The sequence below is a fragment of the Electrophorus electricus genome, chromosome 8 (genome assembly GCF_013358815.1).
Source record: "Electrophorus electricus isolate fEleEle1 chromosome 8, fEleEle1.pri, whole genome shotgun sequence".
In the NCBI taxonomy this organism is placed as follows: Eukaryota; Metazoa; Chordata; class Actinopteri; order Gymnotiformes; family Gymnotidae; genus Electrophorus; species Electrophorus electricus.
This window is the reverse complement of record NC_049542.1, coordinates 7,937,814-7,958,321: the sequence shown is the minus strand read 5'-3', so window position 1 is coordinate 7,958,321 and position 20,508 is coordinate 7,937,814. Positions and strand designations below refer to the sequence as shown.

Here is a 20,508-nt window from a genome sequence, read left to right as displayed (position 1 = left end):
GCGGCTTCGGGAGAGGTGACTCAAAAAGGGAGTTCCCTTTTCTTCTGTCTTTGTCTCAGTTTTTGAAATGGGTGACTTAACTCTCTCTCTGCGTCCCTTTCCTCCTCTCTTTAAGTGACAGTGCTCCTCCTGGTGCTAACTGGGTTGGTCATGTGTATGGGGGACACTGGAAAGGCTTCAGTGGGAGCCCGTGGTTCCGCATTGTGTGGTGTTCCGCACGGGCACCTGTAGAGAGAGCAGGCGTGTGAGCTGAGCTGAAGAGGCCGCTCATTAATATTAAAACTTCAGAGATGCCATCATGTTGCTGTGCTGAAATTGGTCTGATGTTGCTCCCCCACAACTCCCCAGGGACTGTGTCCTCTGTTTCCAGTCACTCACCATACCCTCCACCCCCACCCCCAACCGCCATCACCAGCACCACCACCTTCAACCCACGACATCTCTCCTGCTGTCTTATTCTGTCCTCTCATTATCATTCTCTCCCTCCCTCCCTCCCTCTCTCTCTCTCTCTCTCTCTCTCTTTTTTAAAGTCTCGTTAACAAATTATGACAGCTGGCAAGAGGAGCTTGGGTCTCTCCCACCCTTTGGACAAACAGCTCCTGGGCTCAAGATGACCAGCACCTTGTTTTCCTTTGACGTTCACTTTATTCTGTTTGTTTGCCAAGCCTTTACTGATCTCCTCAGGTGACAGTTTCTGAATGGAACATTCTAGAGAAATGATGCGCCTGTCAAAAGCTATCTGATCACATTATGATTATGATAATCCTGGTATAATAGGGATATGATTCAGTGATGGAGATTCATCACCATTCTTTTTCGAGTGACACTTTCCATCACTAACCCCAGAAAATGACAGTATTCACCTCTTTAGTTGAAGACACATGCTGTGAACTGCAGCCAGAGTTAAAATGTTCAGTCTTTAGAAGAATATAAAAATAGCCATGTATATTGTCGAGGAAAGAAGACTATGAGAACTTCCAAACAGTAGAGTGAGGCAAAAAATATAATTCATCATGTGTGATGAAATATGTGTGGCGCTATAATTTACAGTCCATATAAAACAAAATAGTTTCATATATTAAAATGTAAATGAATTTTTTAGTAGAGCAGGTGAGACTGGCTGACTGAATCTCTTTTGAATCATTATTTTACCAACACACTTTCATTTATTTGTTATCTGAAATTTAAGATAAAGAATTATTAAATAAAACAGAAAAAGAACTATTGAAGGGACACGTTGTAAATATTTTATTAAAAGTTAGATGAGCCTCAGAAAGCTTCTTCATCTCTAAAACTGATAGGATACTCTCCTCATAGGATTATGTAGGCAAAGAAGTGAAGAGAGCACGATGCTGAGCTGAAATCAGATTGTCCTTCCCTACATATGAATCTTGGTCATTATGACCTTAAATTAGTACTCATTCAAGACCAGCTTCTCTTATGCTTGCAGTTCTCCTGGTTGAGTCATAGTTCTCTCTAAATTCATCTCTTCCTACCCCACCACTACTAAATGATCAGTCGTGAACACAAATCATTTAGGCCATCTCAGGCAGACAACTAGAAAGCTTTTTGATTACTTACATAACATGGCAGAAATAACATGTATATAACATGTATATATTTTTATGATTATTAAGTACATAAACATGTTATATGTTCTACAATTCTCTCATCTGCAGATTTTCATCCCAATTATCACGGTTGTACCAGTTATGGAAATTAGCATTATATAATAATTTTTACAGACTGGGTGTAACAGACTACTTTTGAACTATTATTACGGTATGAATCAGTTTCATGTTATGCACTAAATTTTGTTGTGGATTGACACACTCTGGAGATATTTATTCATGGGATGTAGTGCAATTCGATGGTCTAAACTACTTCAGATGCAAAGGGCCTTAGATTGCTTTGTTGGAGAATTAATGAATGGAGCGGTTATGACTGTATGATGTTGGCCTTTCTGGCTGTGGGAAGATCACACCCTGCTCATTAAGTGAGGAGGCTTCGTTTTAGCGATCAGACCAGGGAACGCACACCGGGGGGGGGGGGGGGGGGGGGGGGGGGGGGGTCTGGTGAGAAGGACTAGGTGTTACTGAGAGATTCCATTGTTTTCCAAAAGAACAGTTTGCATGTTGTTTGTTATCTAAGTGGATTAATAAGACTCAAGTGCTACATTTGTTTCAGATCATGGTCATTAAGTGTGGCATGACCTCCCTCCTTCAGATCTCTTGATCACTGGGTATTTAAAAGGCATGCAGGGACAGTGGACATATCTGGGTAGGTTGTATAATTGCAAGGGCGAGGTAAGTGTGTGAGCCAATCAGTGTCATTTCCTTTACAGTAGCGAGTCTTAATTTCTATTTTCCTCACAGGAGAGATGAGAATCTGGCAGTTGCCAGACAGCGCACAGACTTTTTAAAAAATCTCTCTCTCTCACTCTCCGTACCAGAATTCCCTCAAAAGCTTCAAACACAAATGTAGCACAGAAGCCTGGCCCTTAGCCCCTCACTCCCTGGACCCCAAACTATCATTCATAACCTTTCCTCGTCGTTCCGCAAAAGGAGGAGAGAAGAGGAGAGAGGAGAGTGGGAGGGGAAGGGAGGACCACGGGGAGGACCATGAACGCTTATTTAAAAAGACTTCCTTTATTGGACCATGTGCAGGCAGTTCACTCACAAAGGCCTTAAATAGGATATTTTCTGTTCCCTATAGTAGCTTTCCCTTTTAAGTACCGAAGCGAAAAAAAGTAAGTTTACAACTCCTCACACAATGGAGCTCTTCACTCTCAGGTTGCTGAGACCCGGACTGACCTGGGAAAGTTAATTAGGAGGCCAACAATGAGCGAGCTGGAGCAAAATACCTCGCCTCTCCTCCAGCCAAAGATGTCATCCATTAATTAGGCAAATCTTTAAGGTGGGCTTATTGAATTTACAGAAAGGCTGCGGTTTGGGCGGGCTGCGTTTTTTGATCAGGCCCTCGCCCGAAACAATACCTTCTCCTGGATAAGGGAGAAAGGGAGGCGACTGCAGGAGAAGAGGAGGAAGAGAAAGAGAAGGAGGTGGGGGAGAAAGGAGAGGGAGAGAAAGAGACGTATGGGTCGCGGAGCAGCGAGAGCCTCAATAGGAGTGACGATGGGGAGATTCACAGGGGTTTTGGGGGGCATGCTTCGGGGATGATGTCATGCAAAGGCAACCTGGGGCATTGGGAAAAGGGGGGAGGTCTCCAGCTATGGAGGCCACTCAAAGTTAACATTACTGCATCTAGGCCAAAGCCTTTTCTGTAGAGGGCCCTTACCTCACACACACACACACACACACACACACACACACATACACACACACAGACACACACGCAGACACACACACAAGCACACACACACACTGACACATGCACATTTAAGTATACGTACACACATGCACATGTAAGCACATGTATGCATACACATACACACAAACACACATGCACACACACACACACTCACATGTAAGCATACATATGCACACACATACACACATGTACATGTAAACACACATATGCACACACCCCCCCCCCCCCCCCACACACACACATATATGTAAGCAGATGTACACACACACACCCATACACATACGCTTGCTGATAAGAACTCTCACCCTGGTTCTGGTTTTTACTGCAAGCATCATTATCACATGAGAAAAAGTCACATCACTGAATGGATTAAGTTGATTGCGAGGTCTAATTTGTTACATCATTTTCCTAAATAAGCCTTGTGTTTGATATGCTCTGAGCATCTTTATAAAAAAAGAATGGGAGATATTTAGTAATAAGCATCCAATTATAGGTTCATATTCAGAACACAGTTTTTAGGAACTTTCATACATTTTGTCAACATGTGAACAAATTTTGGTACTAAATCAATACATCCCTGATATATATATATATATATATATATATATATATATATATATATATATATATATATATAAAAAAACTACAGTTTTGTTCCTTTTCAAAGTAACATTTTTACTCCAGTGAAAATTCCCTGCAGCATTTTACATTCCAAGTAAGTGTCAGTGAGCACAGTCTCCAAGAGTTAACGCAGCAAGAAACTTAGTATGCCTCCTCACTCTGCTCCCTGCCCGGTGATCTGCTGTGGAACAATAGAAGTACAGTGTGGTAGTTCTTTGAATTATTAGATGTGTATGAGTTTTAAATATCCATAAGTTGTGATCTGTCAGTTTTAAAGATCACAGGAATCTTTAATCCTGATTTCATCAGGATAGCCATAATTTAACACCAAATAGATTTTTGTATGTCCTTTTGTATAGAAATCACTGTTTTTTGTCATTACAGCTAATATTGTTGCTCTTGAGACATATTTCAACACCTAAAGGCAAAGACAAAAAAGTCCCTACTGGACTTATTTTACTTAAAAATGTACTGTGTGTCTGTATTTGGCTCTCTGGCCCTCTGGTCTTTTCGAAACAGCCATTGGGTTTAGCCCCTGAGCTTTTAGACGCTGACTCTTCCACAGGCCCACAGTAAGCTGAGGCTTTGAGCTGGGTGGCTGTCAGAAGGGGGGTCTTTTTGCCCGCCCTTTTGACATGACTGGTCTTTGTGCACAGAAGCCTCTACCCTTCGAGACGTCCCCGCACACCCCCCTTTTGACGCCACCCCAAACACCCCCCCTCTCTCAGTCGCCTAATCGGAGGGGTGGATCTATGTGTTTTGTTGCTTGTCAAAAACAATCACTCTTCGGCCCATTACAGTTGCTGCGCGTCCTCCTTTAATTGGTGTAACGCACGGAGGAATGAAAGCCAGGGCGGCCCACAAGGAGCGCGCAGTGAAAGAGTGAGCAGACTTGCACTAAACTGCACTCAAGAACAAAAAAAAATTATTTCTGAGTTGGCCACTAACAAGCAACAAGGAAGTGTGTATGTATGAATGTGTGTGTGTGTGTGGGGGGGGGTCTTTCAGCAATATCGCCGGAGAGGAAGAATGACAGAATCTGTCGAAAAAAGCGCAGTGTTTGGCTTAATTCAATGTTAGGTCTACTCTTTTGTAAACAAGATTAAAAATTATTTGGCAGAAGAAAACGCTCCTTGTTCTATGGTTTATCAAATCCTGGTGTTTGCTAGGTCATCCCTTTGCTATTGAAGCCTTCAATTTGGCCCAAGCAGTATTGTTTAAGTCGTCAGGATGGTCGTGGGGTGGAAAAACAACTATATTCCCTAGCGAGAGCGCCCGCATGGTCGGGTGCGCTCACTCTCTCCACCACTCTCTCTATTCGGCCACTGGATGTTGTCAGTCGGGGTTTATGTCCAGTTCGCTGGACCTGAAAGAAGTCAGCATCGTGCCTTGTTATGAAACAAGACGTCTCTGCCTCCTGTTTCGGGCGAGCGATGCAGGGTGACCGCATCGAGCCGGGGGAGCGATGGCCGCCGTGGCGCTCAGCAGAGGCGACCAACAGTGAGTAAGTCAATGCTGCCTTTGTGCTGTGCTCGTTGGCAGCATGTCCGGTAATTATCCTGTCTGTATTTGGAGACTTGGATCTCAGAGCCAAGCGGTCCGACGGAGTGGAGCGCAACACCGTCAACAAAGATTAACTTCTTCACGAACCACTGACGTGTCTGACTGGGAGAGAAACGATCGCGAGCCAGCACCGTTGGGTTTGATTCATAAATCCTAATCGAAGCAAATATTTCTTCGAACATAAAAATAGAATATTATTAACTATATGCACCATGCAGGTGCAAAATGAGAAATTTGAGTTATAAACATCTTTAAAAACTTTCTTTGAATAGGGCAAATTTTTTTTGGTTACTTTACGCTCTGATTAAACAAGGTTATTATGAAGACAAGTTTATTTTGCCTACGCGAAGTCATCAGGTGTAACCTGTATCTTTTCATTATTAACATAATAATCTAAAGTATATCAGTGTGTGTCTTCATATTCCAATCCTAAAAAGTACGTTAGGGGCAGTTTCAGGTTTTTAAATGTCTGTCAATTGAAAAGTGAGAATGTGTTTCTCTTATCCAAACCGTACCCTTGCTGAGCAATGCTCTCCACAATTCACTTCACTACTTAAAGTTCAGAATAGTGAAACCTTGATCCTCATCAGTTGTCATTCCCGGTTCGAGCACTTTGGCCGCTGCTAGTGTGGAAGTCAAGCCTAATCTCTAGAAGGAATCAAGGCAAAAGAAAAGCAACAAAAACCAAGTCAAGCGTAAAAAATGAAACGAAATCTCTATTATCAGCCCCAACATTTCCCAGCGACGCGGTGAAAATCAGGCTAGTTTGTCATTCGAGTCAGACGCCGGGGGGAGAATTTGGGGTCGCTCTGGGTTGGTAGACTCACACGACGTAGAGTGCAATATTTCGACGAAAAGGGGCCTCGCATTTGCAAAATCCCCCGTCACATCCCGCCGTAAGCATTAAATGCAGTCTGACTTTATGTTGTATAGGCAGCGCTAAACAAGAAAAGGAGCACAGTTCTCGCATAAAGGAACGCGGTTTTGGGGGATTAGGGACGGCCCAAAGGATAGAGAATAACTTCTGCATAACTTTACAGCTCTTCTGTCCCGTTGCTTAAAGGAGCCAAGTTTAGTCAACGAGTTCAAGCGCACAGCATTTTAGTTAACCCTTACTATTCACACTATTCACAACGGAACGCCAGAAGAGAGCGTTAGGTAGGCCACTGTATATTTGTATATATATAAACCATAAATTGTATTACGGCTAAATTCAATTTAATCACAAAGACCTATTTCCCTTCGGTAATATTAATTACATATTAAATACAACTCATAAGTAAAATTAATGCATGAAGTTAAACAATAGTAATTTTATGTGCTCACCTCCTTAAATAAGTACCTTTAAGACTCTTAGCGTACTTTGCCGAATTATTCATTTTTGTCCTCGAAGCGAAAATTCTTAATGCTTCTTGTTCGTTGTTTCTTTTATAATTATAATGATCTGTTCGAAACATCTTCGTTTATTGTGGCATATAAACATCCACAGTAAATAACAAACAAACAGTTTTAGTTAGGCTTAATGCGCAGCGTTAGCCGCATCCAAAAATATACTGGAGATCATTTGATGGCCTCTCATTGATCATCCACCTCCCCTGCTTGCGAACCCACTGACATCTCCAGGGCGATGACTTTGATCATCCATTTGGGGCTTTCACATTAGCGGAGATGTGTTGGAGAGCTAAAGCCACAATCCACAACATAAAAACTGCGAATTTACGCCAAGGCTGCAACTCTCACATCAGAATAGGCCTTAATACGAAGCATTCTGCGCCCACCATTTCCATTAGCGCTGATGACTGCGAAATTGCCGCGGACTGCAAGTTATCAAGAGGCACTAATTTCGCATTAAAGACCATTGACTGCAGTGGCTTGATTCGAGGGTTTACGACAATTACCACAATCAGAATCTGAGCCCAGATCGTTTACCTTGACTCCGTAATTATTTTTTGGCCGTGCACGCTCACATGTTCGCAAATTGCACGGTGTCAAAAACCGGGCACCAAACGACGAGCGGGTTTTTCATCGACACAGTCGTTCTTGCCACCTCCACAAGAGCGAGAGAGAAGGGGGGGAGAGAAAGAGAGAGAGAAAGAGGCTGAATACGTTTATTCAATTTGATGGGGAAAGCATTGCGAAAAATATTGCAAGGCATCTCTGCTAGAAAGTGGAGTCGTACAGATTCGATGTGTGCACAGCGTGGCGACCTCAGTCATTTCTAATGTTCCAGCTGTGAAGTGAGAAGCAGAAGGGCCCAATGAGGGCACGAAAGCACTGCATGTGAACCCCCCGTGAAACGGCTTTAGAAGATGCCCGGTCCAATTCTTCATCCCCGCAACCGGCTTCTCCCGCCACCGGCACCACGACTACGACTTGACATACACTAGACAAACTCTCCACTGCACATATCCGAATCCTCTTTTACACTCGCCGATGGAGAAGCTTCGACACAAACTGCTATTTTGGACCATTATTCCATTATTTTGTGATTTTAGGCCACAATTATTCATACATTGGTATATCAAATAAATTTTTAATTTATTATTTTGTTGACACCAATAAAGAAAATGTAATAGAAAATACATAATACTGGTGGGTTTTGGCAAATACATATGTATATAGTTGCTATTTTGTATTTTCATATTATTTAAAATGCACAGCTGCTAGCTAGCGAGCTAACAAAAACCCAGATGATCAAATTATTTAAAATGCACAAAACCCCAACAAACCATATTCCTTCTTTCATACATCTGTTTTTGAAGAATATTCATAAAAAACATCGGCCAGGTTTTCTGTCATCTGTGCAGACAAAACACAAGATAGCTTGAAGGGCTATACTGTTGGTTCTCGCTCTCGTGCTATTATGGAGTTCTCATTTTTGACCCCACCTCATCGCATTTTAGTGACGTGCATTTTAAATACGTATGCTCGTAGACAAATCTACTAGTTACATGGTAGTTTGCTGCCGCTACCATATTTGATTTTGGTACGCTCATGCTTTGTGCTCCTTTCCCCGCTCAGATGTCAGTTAGGCTTGCGCGCTCTCTCTCCGATCATGGGATCATGAAATCACGGTGATCCACACCACACTCACCGGAAGGGAAAGGACGCTCCCTGCAATTATTTAATCCATCGCTTTATCAAACCTTAGGATCAAAAACCTAAAGGCCTGGAACTACACCCACACACGTCAACTCTGTCTCAGTGTATGAACTCAGCCCTGGTCTTCCAGCTGCAATCAAGCATTCATTCTCTGAAAGAAAAGGCAACTTTTTATAGTTGAGATTCATTCATTGGTCTTCTACAATGTAAACAGAGCAGGAAGTGCTTTGTTAAATAATGAAAATCATTTTTAAAAATCTGTTTGTGATACAATATTTTTTGTCTGAGTTTAAATATTTTCCTAGCATTCACATAGATGAGTCGACTTCTTCTAACGTTATTACTGGTCATTAATTACATTATTCTATTATATATGTTTAGTAATTGTACAAATCTCGAGTATTTCATAATGCAAAATTACTGATCTTAATTTTATAATTCTGTACATTTAGGTTTAGCTTAATTTATGTTTTCTAGACTTCTAACTCAAATGGAAAAAGACACAAAATTAATTAGGCTACATGCTTCATATAGGCTACACATTTCAAATACAATGAATTTCCCAATTTTTTTGTCCTCCAGTGCTAGTGCTTGACTTTCAGTAGTTGGACTATTATCTGTAACAAGAGCTTTGTTTCATTAAATAAAGACTTATACAGTGCCTTTTTTCAAGGAATTGTAGAATTAAAATGGCTTTAATGTTGACTTTAGGTCACGTGATGGTATATGACTAAATTGTAACAACTAACTGAACAAACAAAACAAAAATTTCATGGTCTCTAACACACACACACACACACACACACACACACACACAATGTGTATATAAGCCTACTCTTAGATTATATTTCACACAATCAAACAAATGTGAGTAGGCTATGTGAGAAGTTTGGTTTGGTGCGGTAGAAGTCAGAAGGACAGCCTACTTCTCCATTGTCCTCCATTGGGACCAGACTAGGACTTCAAGAAAACTGGACACTATTTATTGTGCTCCATATTGTCTATATTGTTAATATTTAGGTGATCACTGTTGGCCAGAGAAGGAATAGTTTTGAAACCTTTGAGTTTTGGTTCCTCTCAAGGTTTCTTTCTCTTGTTCTATGGAGTTTTTCATTGCCACTCTCACCCATGGCTTGCTCACTGGTTGCTTTGACTTGAACATTTGTAAAGCTGTTGTAAAAAGTGCTATATAAATACATTTGGCTTGACTTGACATTAATATCTAAACATCTTAACAAACATCTGCACTAGGCATTTGGCTTACAGAAACACAAAATAATTATCTGAAGAATGACAAATACAGAATACAGTCTTCTATTAATCGATTCCTCATGACTCAGATTTGTTGACAGTCAATTTCATTAATTTTGCTTCTAAAAGGCCTAAAGAAATTGGCCCAACAAATTCATCGTTAAGTCTAAGACACCTTTCTGAACATAAAGTAATAAGGACAAGGTTACTTCATCAAGCTGATTATGTTATCAAGTATCTTCCCTAACTGTATATTTGTGTGATCAATAGATCTTAATTAAAACTGTGTGCTAATATAACTACAGTCTAGTAACAATAAAGTATAACTAATCTAGACTTTAAAGTATCTAAACCAATAAAACTATGATAATTAATATAATGCTGTTAATACTGCTGCCTTTCCTTTACTGTCCTTTACAGGACAGTAGAAAAGAAAACTGTTTACGGACCACGTGGACAGGTGTTTGCGTTTGTGTCTGCGCACCATACCGCGAGAATAGGCCGACATCACGTGATCAGCGTGAAGTAAGCGAGCGAAAACAGGAAGTATTGAACACAAACGTTAAACAGACAACGCAGTGTGATTTCCACCATCCAAAATGGGGGTCTTTGTGAATTATGCTTGTTTATTCCGTTTACTGCTTTGGGCGAATGCACTCACGTTTATCACCGCGGTTAACATCGCCAGTGATGCCACCGAGCTGAGCGGCGACAGAGCGCTAAACCGTCCATCATCTTTCATTTCTGTACCACACGCTTTTCAGCCGGACAGTTTTAGACAGTTTCTGACTCTGGGTCTTTCCGATGCATTTCCAGAGGACATGGAAGGTACCGAAAATTGTCTGGAATTGCTTAGTATTTTTGGTCAGCGATATGTGACATTGGCGAACTGTCTCGTGTCTTACGCGCGTCCCGTAAAAGTCTGCCAGAACTGCTACACCGATTACAACAATTTTGAAAATATATATAAAAACATATCGTCTGATCAGGTGAGTTGTCAGCGAAATGCATAACTTTAGGGAAATAATCGTGCCAATTCACACCGAAATGTATTATACAGAAGCTATTTTAAAGATTTTCCCCCGCCCGGTCACATGCATCGTGTCTCGTGATTGTGGTTAAAGCATCATTCGTAGAAGGTTAGCTGCTAGCTAGCGAGCTAACAAAAACCCAGATGATCAAACTGGGAATTCAAACTCTTTAAAAAAAATTTATTCTTAAGGAAAATGTACTGTCTGATCGCTGGAAAATATCAGGTCATAAAGCAGTTGTTCAGAGACAGACTTCCCAACAGATTGTCCCTCATTCTCTTCACAGTCAGGCCCTGGGAATGTCAGCTGTCAGGATTCCCTTTTGTGGTCGGATAGACTGATGCTGCTGCCTAGCCTTTACAGCGGTTTAAGAGACATCTGGGAATCGGCTGCCTGTACCAGTGAGTTCCATGATGTGGCTCCACCCAAGAATTAAACTCTCATTGGGACTCCTCCAGGATAACTGGATCTACACAACTAACACAGTTGCTTACCCCTTTACACTTGGGCAATAGCTCATTTGATTAACATAAAACACTGTTCTAAATTGAAGAGGAAGCTTAATTTGTGGTACTGAAATAACATGGCCAATAATATTGGTTTCAGAAACAGCATTTTCAGTGAGTTTTGCATTAACTGCATTGACTGTTGGTAGCTTTGGGTCATAATGCGTGGTTAAAATTACGATTTTGCTTCTTAAGATTTGTTTTGGAAATCCCTGCATATTATTGGATATCCTTGTAAATGTTACAAAAAATGAATGTGTTTTGTTCTTAGGATTCTTGAGTTGTATCAAGAGTAGTTTTGCAGTAACACCCTTGTTCCTGTGTTCACCAGACTGTCTAACTGCTTATCAGATGAATCTGTCCAATGAAACCCTCAACTTCTTAGCTAAACTTAACCAGTCCCTCATCTGCTTTGACAAATACCAGCAGGTAACATCATTTATATTAGGGATTGCTGTATCATAATGTACACTTTTTAAATTAATTGAGTAATGTGTACTATACATTTTAATTGTATAAGGTATCATAAGTCACTGCTGAAAATGTATGTGTTCAAACAGGGAAACCATTCTGAGCTGTGCAAAAAGTGCAAGACAGCATACAAACAACTTGATGAGCTATACAGTAAAATGGAGGGTAACAAGACCCTCTGTATTGACATAGAGGATGCAGTAAGTTGTATTCTTAACTAAACATCTGACACCTGTTGGAACTGGATCATATATGGGGTATTTTTTAAATGCAGAAATATGGAAACACCTTTCACATGCACATTTTCATCTTAACAGTTTTTTTGTGTAGGTTTTTTTTTTTTATTTATAGTCTAATCAGCAGCACATGCATGTTGTTAAAATATGAATTCAATATTAAGTTAATGATACAGTATTTTTGACTTGAACATTGACATTGAATTTTCTTTATGCAGTAATGACTGATTAACATTACAGACACTTATTAGTAAGTCTATTAGCTATTTTGACCACTAATTACTTCCCATATGAAAAAAATAGCATACTGAAAAATCTAAAAAACAAAACAAGACTTTCATAAATTATAACAAAAAAGTATAAAATCAGGCCATGTCACAAAAGCCAAAACTATTTATACAGATGGTTAAAATATGTTAAGACCGTTCCTTCAGTTGAACAAAATTGAAAACCCAAGTTACTATTCTTTTGGTCCACATGGACAAGATCTATTTGCAGTATGGCATTAGCATTGCTCTGTTAAGTGTACGTGTACTTTTAGAAATATTTTAAGACGTTTTATGAAATATTGTTTGTATTTTATAAATTATGACTGATCAGGGAGTGCATATAAGCCGTCATATATCACAGAAACTCGTTCGGAAGCATGTAGAGGTCATCCTTCTTTTTGGTTTGCCTCTCTCTTTCCCAGATGAACATGACACGGCAGTTGTGGAGCAAGAACTGCTCGTCCCCGCGCAAAGAGATGGTGCCGGTGATTGCCGTGTCCAGCTTCATGCTCTTCCTCCCCATCATCTTTTACCTGAGCAACTACCTGCACTCGGAGCAGAAGAAACGGAAACTCATTCACCGTGAGTGACTCACTGAGGCCCTGAGGGGAGGGGCAAGAGGTGTGGTGTGTAATAAAGAGGCGGGCGTGCATTTCTGTTGCAGGTTGGAGACACTAGAGTAACGGGAGCATTGATATTGTGCTCAGAGGCAGAGTACTTTTTGTTTGTAAGTAGTCGGGCGGTTTTCCATTAACGACATGGTAAAACGTACGTTTTTGTTTTATTCCATAAAACACTGATAACATTTCTTCAGTTATTGGCAGAAAATGAGAACTGGACAAAATGCCAAAAAAAAAAATATGCAGTGTTTTCAAGTTCATATTCACTTTTAAATAACACAGTGCTGTTTTAACTTAGAAGGATGTCAGAATTCAGCATTTGGTAACCAAGATTTTCAATCACAGTGTTGATGCATATTGACATGCTCTCCACCAGTCTTTAATCTTCCTTGTTAAATAAGATTTGGTTGAGGTGATCATCTAATCAGTCCTTCATTAAGTAGAATGAGATGTGCCAGTGCTAGAATTCAACAGACACTGGAATGGAATGGCTGACATACATGTAGAGATTAAACTTTGGAGTGGTCTCTTAATGCTTTCCAGAGATCTATTAGGTCTGGCTTGTTTGATGTGGATTCTTTTAAATAAATAATACAAAAATATAAATATAAACCAATATAAAAAAGAAAAATTAGAAGTAATAAAGATATCTTATAATGGTGAAAAAGCAGCCCATAGTTTGCAAATAATAGCTTTACTTGTACTTAGATGACTTGTTTGTGACAGCGGATACATGTATGTGAGTCATCTGTCATATGTTAATATATATATTGATGGTTTGGTGTATTTGCTTGCTGTGGTCTTTCTTGAGGCATAAAGCAGCAGTTGCATAGGACATATTGGGAGAGATTTACCTGTACTGTATAGGGTGTGTCTGTAATCTCTGGTGTTAGTTCTCTATCTTTTAAAGCTGACCTTATAGTCTGCAGTGGTTTTCTCAATCACATGCCAATCTGATTATTTCCTTCCTTTCGACTGTTCCACAGCTAAGAGAGCCAAGTCCAGCCACAGCCTGATGAACATTCAGGATAAGTTCAGCTGAGTGGGCATGAGGGCGAGAGGAGAGGAGCTTCTGCCGTCCTTTCACCGTGTCTTCCCGAGACTTTCTGGATGTGAAAGGGCGTTTGGCTCCCTTCACACGGACAGCCTCGAAAACATCCTTCCTATCTAATCACTGACTTTTTGTTAACTGCTGAGTATCAGTGAAATGTGGCTTATACATTTAAATGTTTCATCATCATCATTATTATTATTGCACTCCCACTTCGTTGTCCTTTTACATGTGGCAAGATTCATGTTTCCAGTGTGTTTATGCAAGATGGAGTCGATGTGACTCTCTCCAATGACCTGTGGCTTCAGAGCTGACTACATGTGCAAGTGAGACTGGTTATGCCGTCGTCCTGTCGCAAGCTCGAGAGCACCTCTATGCTTCCCATCGTCGGCTTTCATTATTTATTTCCTCACAGGCAGCAGGGGACTCGTGCACCTAACATAGCGGCAGTAGTGGTGCGACGGGCACTTGATGTCCATTAGAGAAGGATCCATTAATAATGACGTGGTGTAAGGTCAAAGGTGCATGCGTGGAGTGAGGTGGAGGAGAAAGCAATGGCTGAAATGAAAGGAGAATGCACTCCACAAGATGCTAGAGATGCTGCACGAATCACGTGCTGCCTCAGCCAGTGCTTTTCTTCTTCTTCTTTTTTTTTTTTTTTTTTTTGTCTGAAATAGCCATCTCTGCTCTTTCTGCTACTAATGTGTTATGAAGTAACTACATATCAGGCTGACTGGTTATCTGATCATGAGTAGATGAGATGTAGATTATATAATATAGATATAGCCTGAAGGAGTTAATTCTGCTATGTTGTGTTTTGTGTTGCGGGAACAGTTTATTATTTTTGTGCTCTTTTCTGTTTACCCAGATTTTTCTGCTAAAATCCATTTATATTTATACGTCCATGCTGATATCCCCTTTTTATGCCAACTATGAAGCCTACTTGCTGCAAGAATGACCCTAAGAATGCTGTGGATTAGATGTTGAGTATTTAACAAAACCTTTGGGTGCTTGGAAATGCATATTATTATTTTTCTGAGATTTGTACTTGGTGTGGCTGAAAAGCCATTCTTATTAAAAGGAGCCTGTTGTTTTCAGGTCTTGTGCCCTTTCCTTGGGCCGTTTACCCCGTCATTAGCAACTAATCTAAATGTAGGATAAAGTTGCTTGGCTGAAAATTCGCAACAACACATCCGTTTAAGCTTCCTTGGCTTTTTGGTCTTCTGCAGCGGAGCCGGAGACTATTACACTGGCTGTTAAGCGCATTTCATCTGATTTGTTGAATCAGCTTCAGTGAAGGGAGCCTTGGGTAGAGGGCTGTCTTCTCATGTGTGTTAAATTAGCGACGTAATGTGAACGATAGCTTTCACTCATAAATCACAGTCCCAATTTGTTAATCTGGGATGTAAATAGTGCTTTTTGATTTGAGCCACACGCGTCTCGAGGAGGAGAATCGCATATCCACGTGATGGAGAAACTGGTGTAAAAGCCAAAAAATCTAGATGAAGTAGAGCAAAGTACAACCTTGCCTGACAAGGGACATTATCCTCCAGAGATTATCCTCCATTACGCTTCGCCTTGGTTGGACTCCGTGACTTTGGGTCTAAAGAGCATTACGAAATGCCCTGATTTCTTAACTGAGCCTCTTAGACATTGGCATCCTCTGTGTGTTCTGCTACTGCCCTGTTTACCCAACTATTAAAATGGACTTTCCAATAATCAGTGCTTTTCTTTATAAAACAGTGATAACTGTAATACAAATCAACACCTTTTTACAAATAGTAAGATGTTGCAATTCCAAACCAGACTTTGTCCCGTAATGCCTCTCTGGCATTCATCTATAATGGTCATAGTTGTGTTTGGTCTGCCTTGCAGATGAAACTGTTGGGAGACATGTATGGTAACTGTGGTGTATTTATGTCTTTGTTATGTATGGGTGAATTGAATAAAGAATCATGTATTTGAAAAATAAAAAGGTCCCAGAAATGATTTGCCAATGCTCTTCAGTTGTTTTTCCTGGTGGAACGGCTGCAGCGTGGTGCATTGCACAAGTTCTGTTGGCTTCCTGTGTAACAGGTGTGGTGTAAAGTTGCATACTTGGTGCTGTGAATAAAGCACACCTTTGCTCATGTGGCTCATGTTGCTGATTAAGAGTTCCCTTTCACAATAAGTTACAGCAGTGACACAGCAACCAAGGACCATACTTGAAATCCATAGGACCTTTTTATATTGTTTTAAATACAATGAACTTCATGCTATGAAGAAGCTCGTCTTTGTATGCTGGGCACCATCCGGACACCCTTGCCAGCCTTTCTTGGGGAGCAGTATGCTGCTCGTTGGCTGGAAGAAGCAGTTTCAAATTTTACAAATGGCCAATTTTCATGCACCATGAAATGTTAAAATTAGACTTGTTCTATTTTTTTTTTTTTTTAATGAATGCATTTCTAAAACTGCATTTGATGTTGATTAAACTTTTTCTTGAAAAAATTTAGAATATTTTCAGAAAATTCAAGTGGCTTTCTTTATTTGTCTGCTTCCTATTGCATTCATACTGTAGATACAGATGTTTCCACAAGCCCAATATAAGTAACAGTTAGGTACAGCTTGGCAGATTACACTAACCTATAAATAAAAATAGAGATCCACAATATGCTACTGCATAAAAAGGAGGTATTGTTTGCTTGACACAGGTCAAAACCTTCAGATCCTGGATTTTATGATTAGGGTAGTCATTCAAGGGTTTAGCACCGGCTGGGTTTCTCAGGACTACAGAGGTTTAGTCATGACCTCCAAATTCTCCCTCTCCCAACTACACACACATGCGCGCACACACACACATGCGCACACTTGAAACCTCAAAGGACTTATGGCAGGTCAGCTGGGAGTGACATCACAGATGCAGAATGGCAGGCCGTGTCAGGAACCTTTGGTGCATGACTCCTGTTCCCTACATCTTTTGGCAGATGGATTGAGGTGCTCTCAGACCTCACTTACAGCCTGGCCCATGACCCAGGGGGCCGGCCGGAGTGGCAGCACCTCCTGGAGGGGGCATGGCACAAGGGCAGGAACATCTGACCCTTACGGGCACCCCTGCCTGCCTTTCTTTGGGTGCGGCACACTGTTCATCAGCTGGAAGAGACGGCTACAAAGCCTCTACATGAGGAAAATGGACAGGGGCCCATCGAAGAAATAAGTGACCACTGTGGTGCCTGCTCTAATCTGAAATACATTTTCCCTTGATAACAGAGACTTATGATTAGTTATATTTCCCAACTGTTCTTTGACGTTAAAGCATGTATTGGGTGAAAAAATATAGGCGGGATTAAGCAGGTGAGGGTGTTTCTGTACTACTTAATATATAACTGCAAATGTTGGCTCAACAACTACAATAATGACATCAGTCTTAATATCCAGTCTGAAGCTGAGTGGAGTAAAGCAGTGGAGCATTTCTGCAACCTTAAATTGACATGTTTCATTTCATTTGCATAATTTTTCACAGCTACCAAAAGTATTGCTTTTTATGTGTAAATCATAACAATTTGTCAATAGTTATTCATTTAAAAAATGCTTTGCTTAACTTTTGGTAATCAAACTGATTAAATATATTATTCTATAACCAAAACTCAAGTAAGGCATTCCAGAGCTTTTATCACTAGTGGATAGGTGTGATAACAGCAAATTTTCATGCTTTTCCATTCTGATGTTGATTTCTAAGCGAGTTTTTAGTCCTGATGAAATATCACTGTCTTCTAATCATCTTAGGAAAAGTAAATTAAGAAGAAGGGTTGTGACCCATATAATTGCTTACTGCATATTTAACTTTGATTAGGGCATAAGGGTGAGAGCACCTCTCCAGTCTGAAAAAGGCACAGCTCATCACTGGGACACTCATCATTTGATAATCCTGTCTTCACAAGGGTCAGTGGGATTGAAGGGTTACTGAGCAAGATTCCAGCTCTCTCTCTCTCTCTCTCTCTCTCTCTCTCTCTCTCTCTCTCTCTCTCTCTCTCTCTCTCTCTCTCTCCTCTGGTCCTCTAACACACTTTGCTTCTGTGCAGTATAGTTGATTCTGTACTGCCATGAAATTGACTATTTATTTTTTAAAATCAGATTTTCTCTGATGCTCCTGTGCTCATTTTCCCATTGATCAGTGCATGCAAAAGTGCAAGACTGTTAGTGTGACGCTGGTGCCTCCTACTGATGTGATGTGAAATTACGTCCCTTGATTTGGGTTTGAATAAGGTGGATGCAACTCAAAATTGCACTCCAACACTACATAATACTCAACAATGACAATAAAAAGACAATACATCTAAAAAATGACAAAATATACATGTGAAATATGAACTTTGACACTAACAGATACTAATAATTACAATTACAAGTCTCTCCTTTCCAAGTTCTCACTGGAAGTAACATCTGCAAAGTCATCCTACTACAGAGAGAAATTCGAATCATCATTATCTGATCCACGCAAGCTCTTCACTATTTTTTCTTCTCTCCTTAATCCTCCCCCTTCCCCTCCTTTCTCATCTCTTACTCCGGAGGATTTCATCCCCTTCTTTGAGGAGAAGGTTGCAGCAATCCGCCAGTCCTTTTCCTCTGTTCCCACCCCTCCAACCAACGTGCATTCCCCAACATCCAACTCTCTGACTTCTTTTTCTCCTCTCTCCTCGGATGAAATTCTTCAACTCCTGATTTCCAGCAATCCAACTACATGTCCACTGAATCCAATTTGTTCTGCTCTGTTCTAGACAATCGCAAGAGATGTGCTTCCTTTCATCTCTGTCATCATCAACAACTTCTTATCTTCTGGATACGTGCCTACTGCATTCAAAACTGCCAGGTTGGTACGAATCCTCAAGAAGGTCACACTTGACAGCTCCAATGTTACCAAACACAAACCAGTATCACTTCTCTCTTTCCTCTCAAAAGCCCTTGAACAAGCAGTTTATAATCAGTTGTCTCTTTTTTTCTCCCAGAACCAGCTGCATGATCCCAATCAATCTGGCTCCAAACCGGCACATTCTACAGAAATGGCCTTCATAGCAGTGACTGAGAAACTTTATGCTGTTAAAGCTGCCAAACTGTCATCTGTTTTGATTCTTCTAGATCTTTCAGCAGCCTTTGACACAGTGAACCACAACATTCTTCTCTCTGTTCTTTCCAGGCTTGGTGTAACTGGCTCTGCTTGGAGATGGTTTCAGTCCTATCTGGATGGACGGTCCCATCAGGTGACATGGAGAGGATCCACATCCAAACCGTGTAGACTCTACACTGGTGTTCTACAAGGCTCAGTATCAGGCCCCCTTCTCTTCTCTTTGTATACTCGTTCTCTTGGTGATGTAATATCTTCTCATGGTTTCTCCTACCACTGCTATGCCAATGACACTCAATTATTTCTTTCTTTTCCACCCTCTGACAAACAGGTCTCCACACGTATCTCAGCATGCTTGACTGACATCGTGTCATGGATGACAGCCCACCACTTGAAGCTCAACCCCAGTAAAACTGAGCTTCTGTTCATCCCAGGTACTCTCAACCCTTACCCTGACCTCACTGTTTCCTTTGAGGACTCCCTGGTATCACCATCTGAAGCTGCCCGTAGCCTGGGCATAACTTTGGACAACCAGCTGTCATTCTCAACTCATGTTTCTAATCTAACCTGGTCTTGCAGATTCCTCCTTTGTAACATATGAAGGATTCGACCCTTTCTCTCGCAAGAACCCAAGTGCTTGTGCAGTCTCTTGTAATCTTAAAGCTAGACTATTGCAACTCACTAGCTGCTGGTCTTCCTGTAAGAGCCATCAAACCTCTACAACTTGTCCAGAATGCAGCAGTATGACTGGTCTAAAATCTTCCGAAGTTCACACTTTACTCCACTGCTGCGCTCTCTTCATTGGCTCCCAATAGCTGCACGCATCAGATTTAAAACCTTGATGCTTGCCTACAAAGTCAAAAATGGACCAGCCCCTTCATACATGAGGTCAATGGTTAAAACCCGATCCGTACCTCGAGTACTTTGAACCTCAAGTATGGCTCGGCTTGAAATACCTTGCTTCGGGTCCCATGGATGACAAGCATCAAGATTATTTTCTGTCCTGGCTCCAAGATGGTGGAATGAACTCCCACTTGCTGTCCAGACAGCAGAGTCCCTTGCAGTCTTCAAACGCAGACTGAAGACCCATCTATTTGCAGAATATTTAAAGGACAACTGACACTGCTCCCATATTGACTGACTAATTTAGTACTTATTGTAGGGTATTGTTTATGTTGTTTAACAAACTCTAGCACTTATTGTTTATAGCACTTATCATTGTTTAAGATAGACCTTATATATTTTTACTTCTAGGTATCACCATTCATCCATGTATTCTACAATATTCTAGTTCATTGGTATATTTGATTCTAACCTGCTGTACTGTACTAGGATATATTCTATGAGTAAATGACAAAG

The 20,508-nt window shown here is 40.8% G+C and overlaps 1 protein-coding gene across 1 annotated transcript; it reads left to right on the top strand.

Annotated features, from left to right (window-relative positions):
* The first annotated feature begins 10,385 nt into the window (after window positions 1-10,385).
* On the top strand, window positions 10,386-16,040 carry ostm1 (osteoclastogenesis associated transmembrane protein 1). The gene is made up of 6 exons (XM_027015530.2): window positions 10,386-10,856; window positions 11,185-11,299; window positions 11,736-11,833; window positions 11,965-12,075; window positions 12,803-12,962; window positions 13,987-16,040. The coding sequence occupies exons 1-6, from the start codon at window positions 10,467-10,469 to the stop codon at window positions 14,040-14,042; spliced, it is 930 nt and encodes a 309-aa protein (XP_026871331.2). The 5' UTR covers window positions 10,386-10,466; the 3' UTR covers window positions 14,043-16,040.
* The last annotated feature ends 4,468 nt before the right edge of the window (window positions 16,041-20,508 follow it).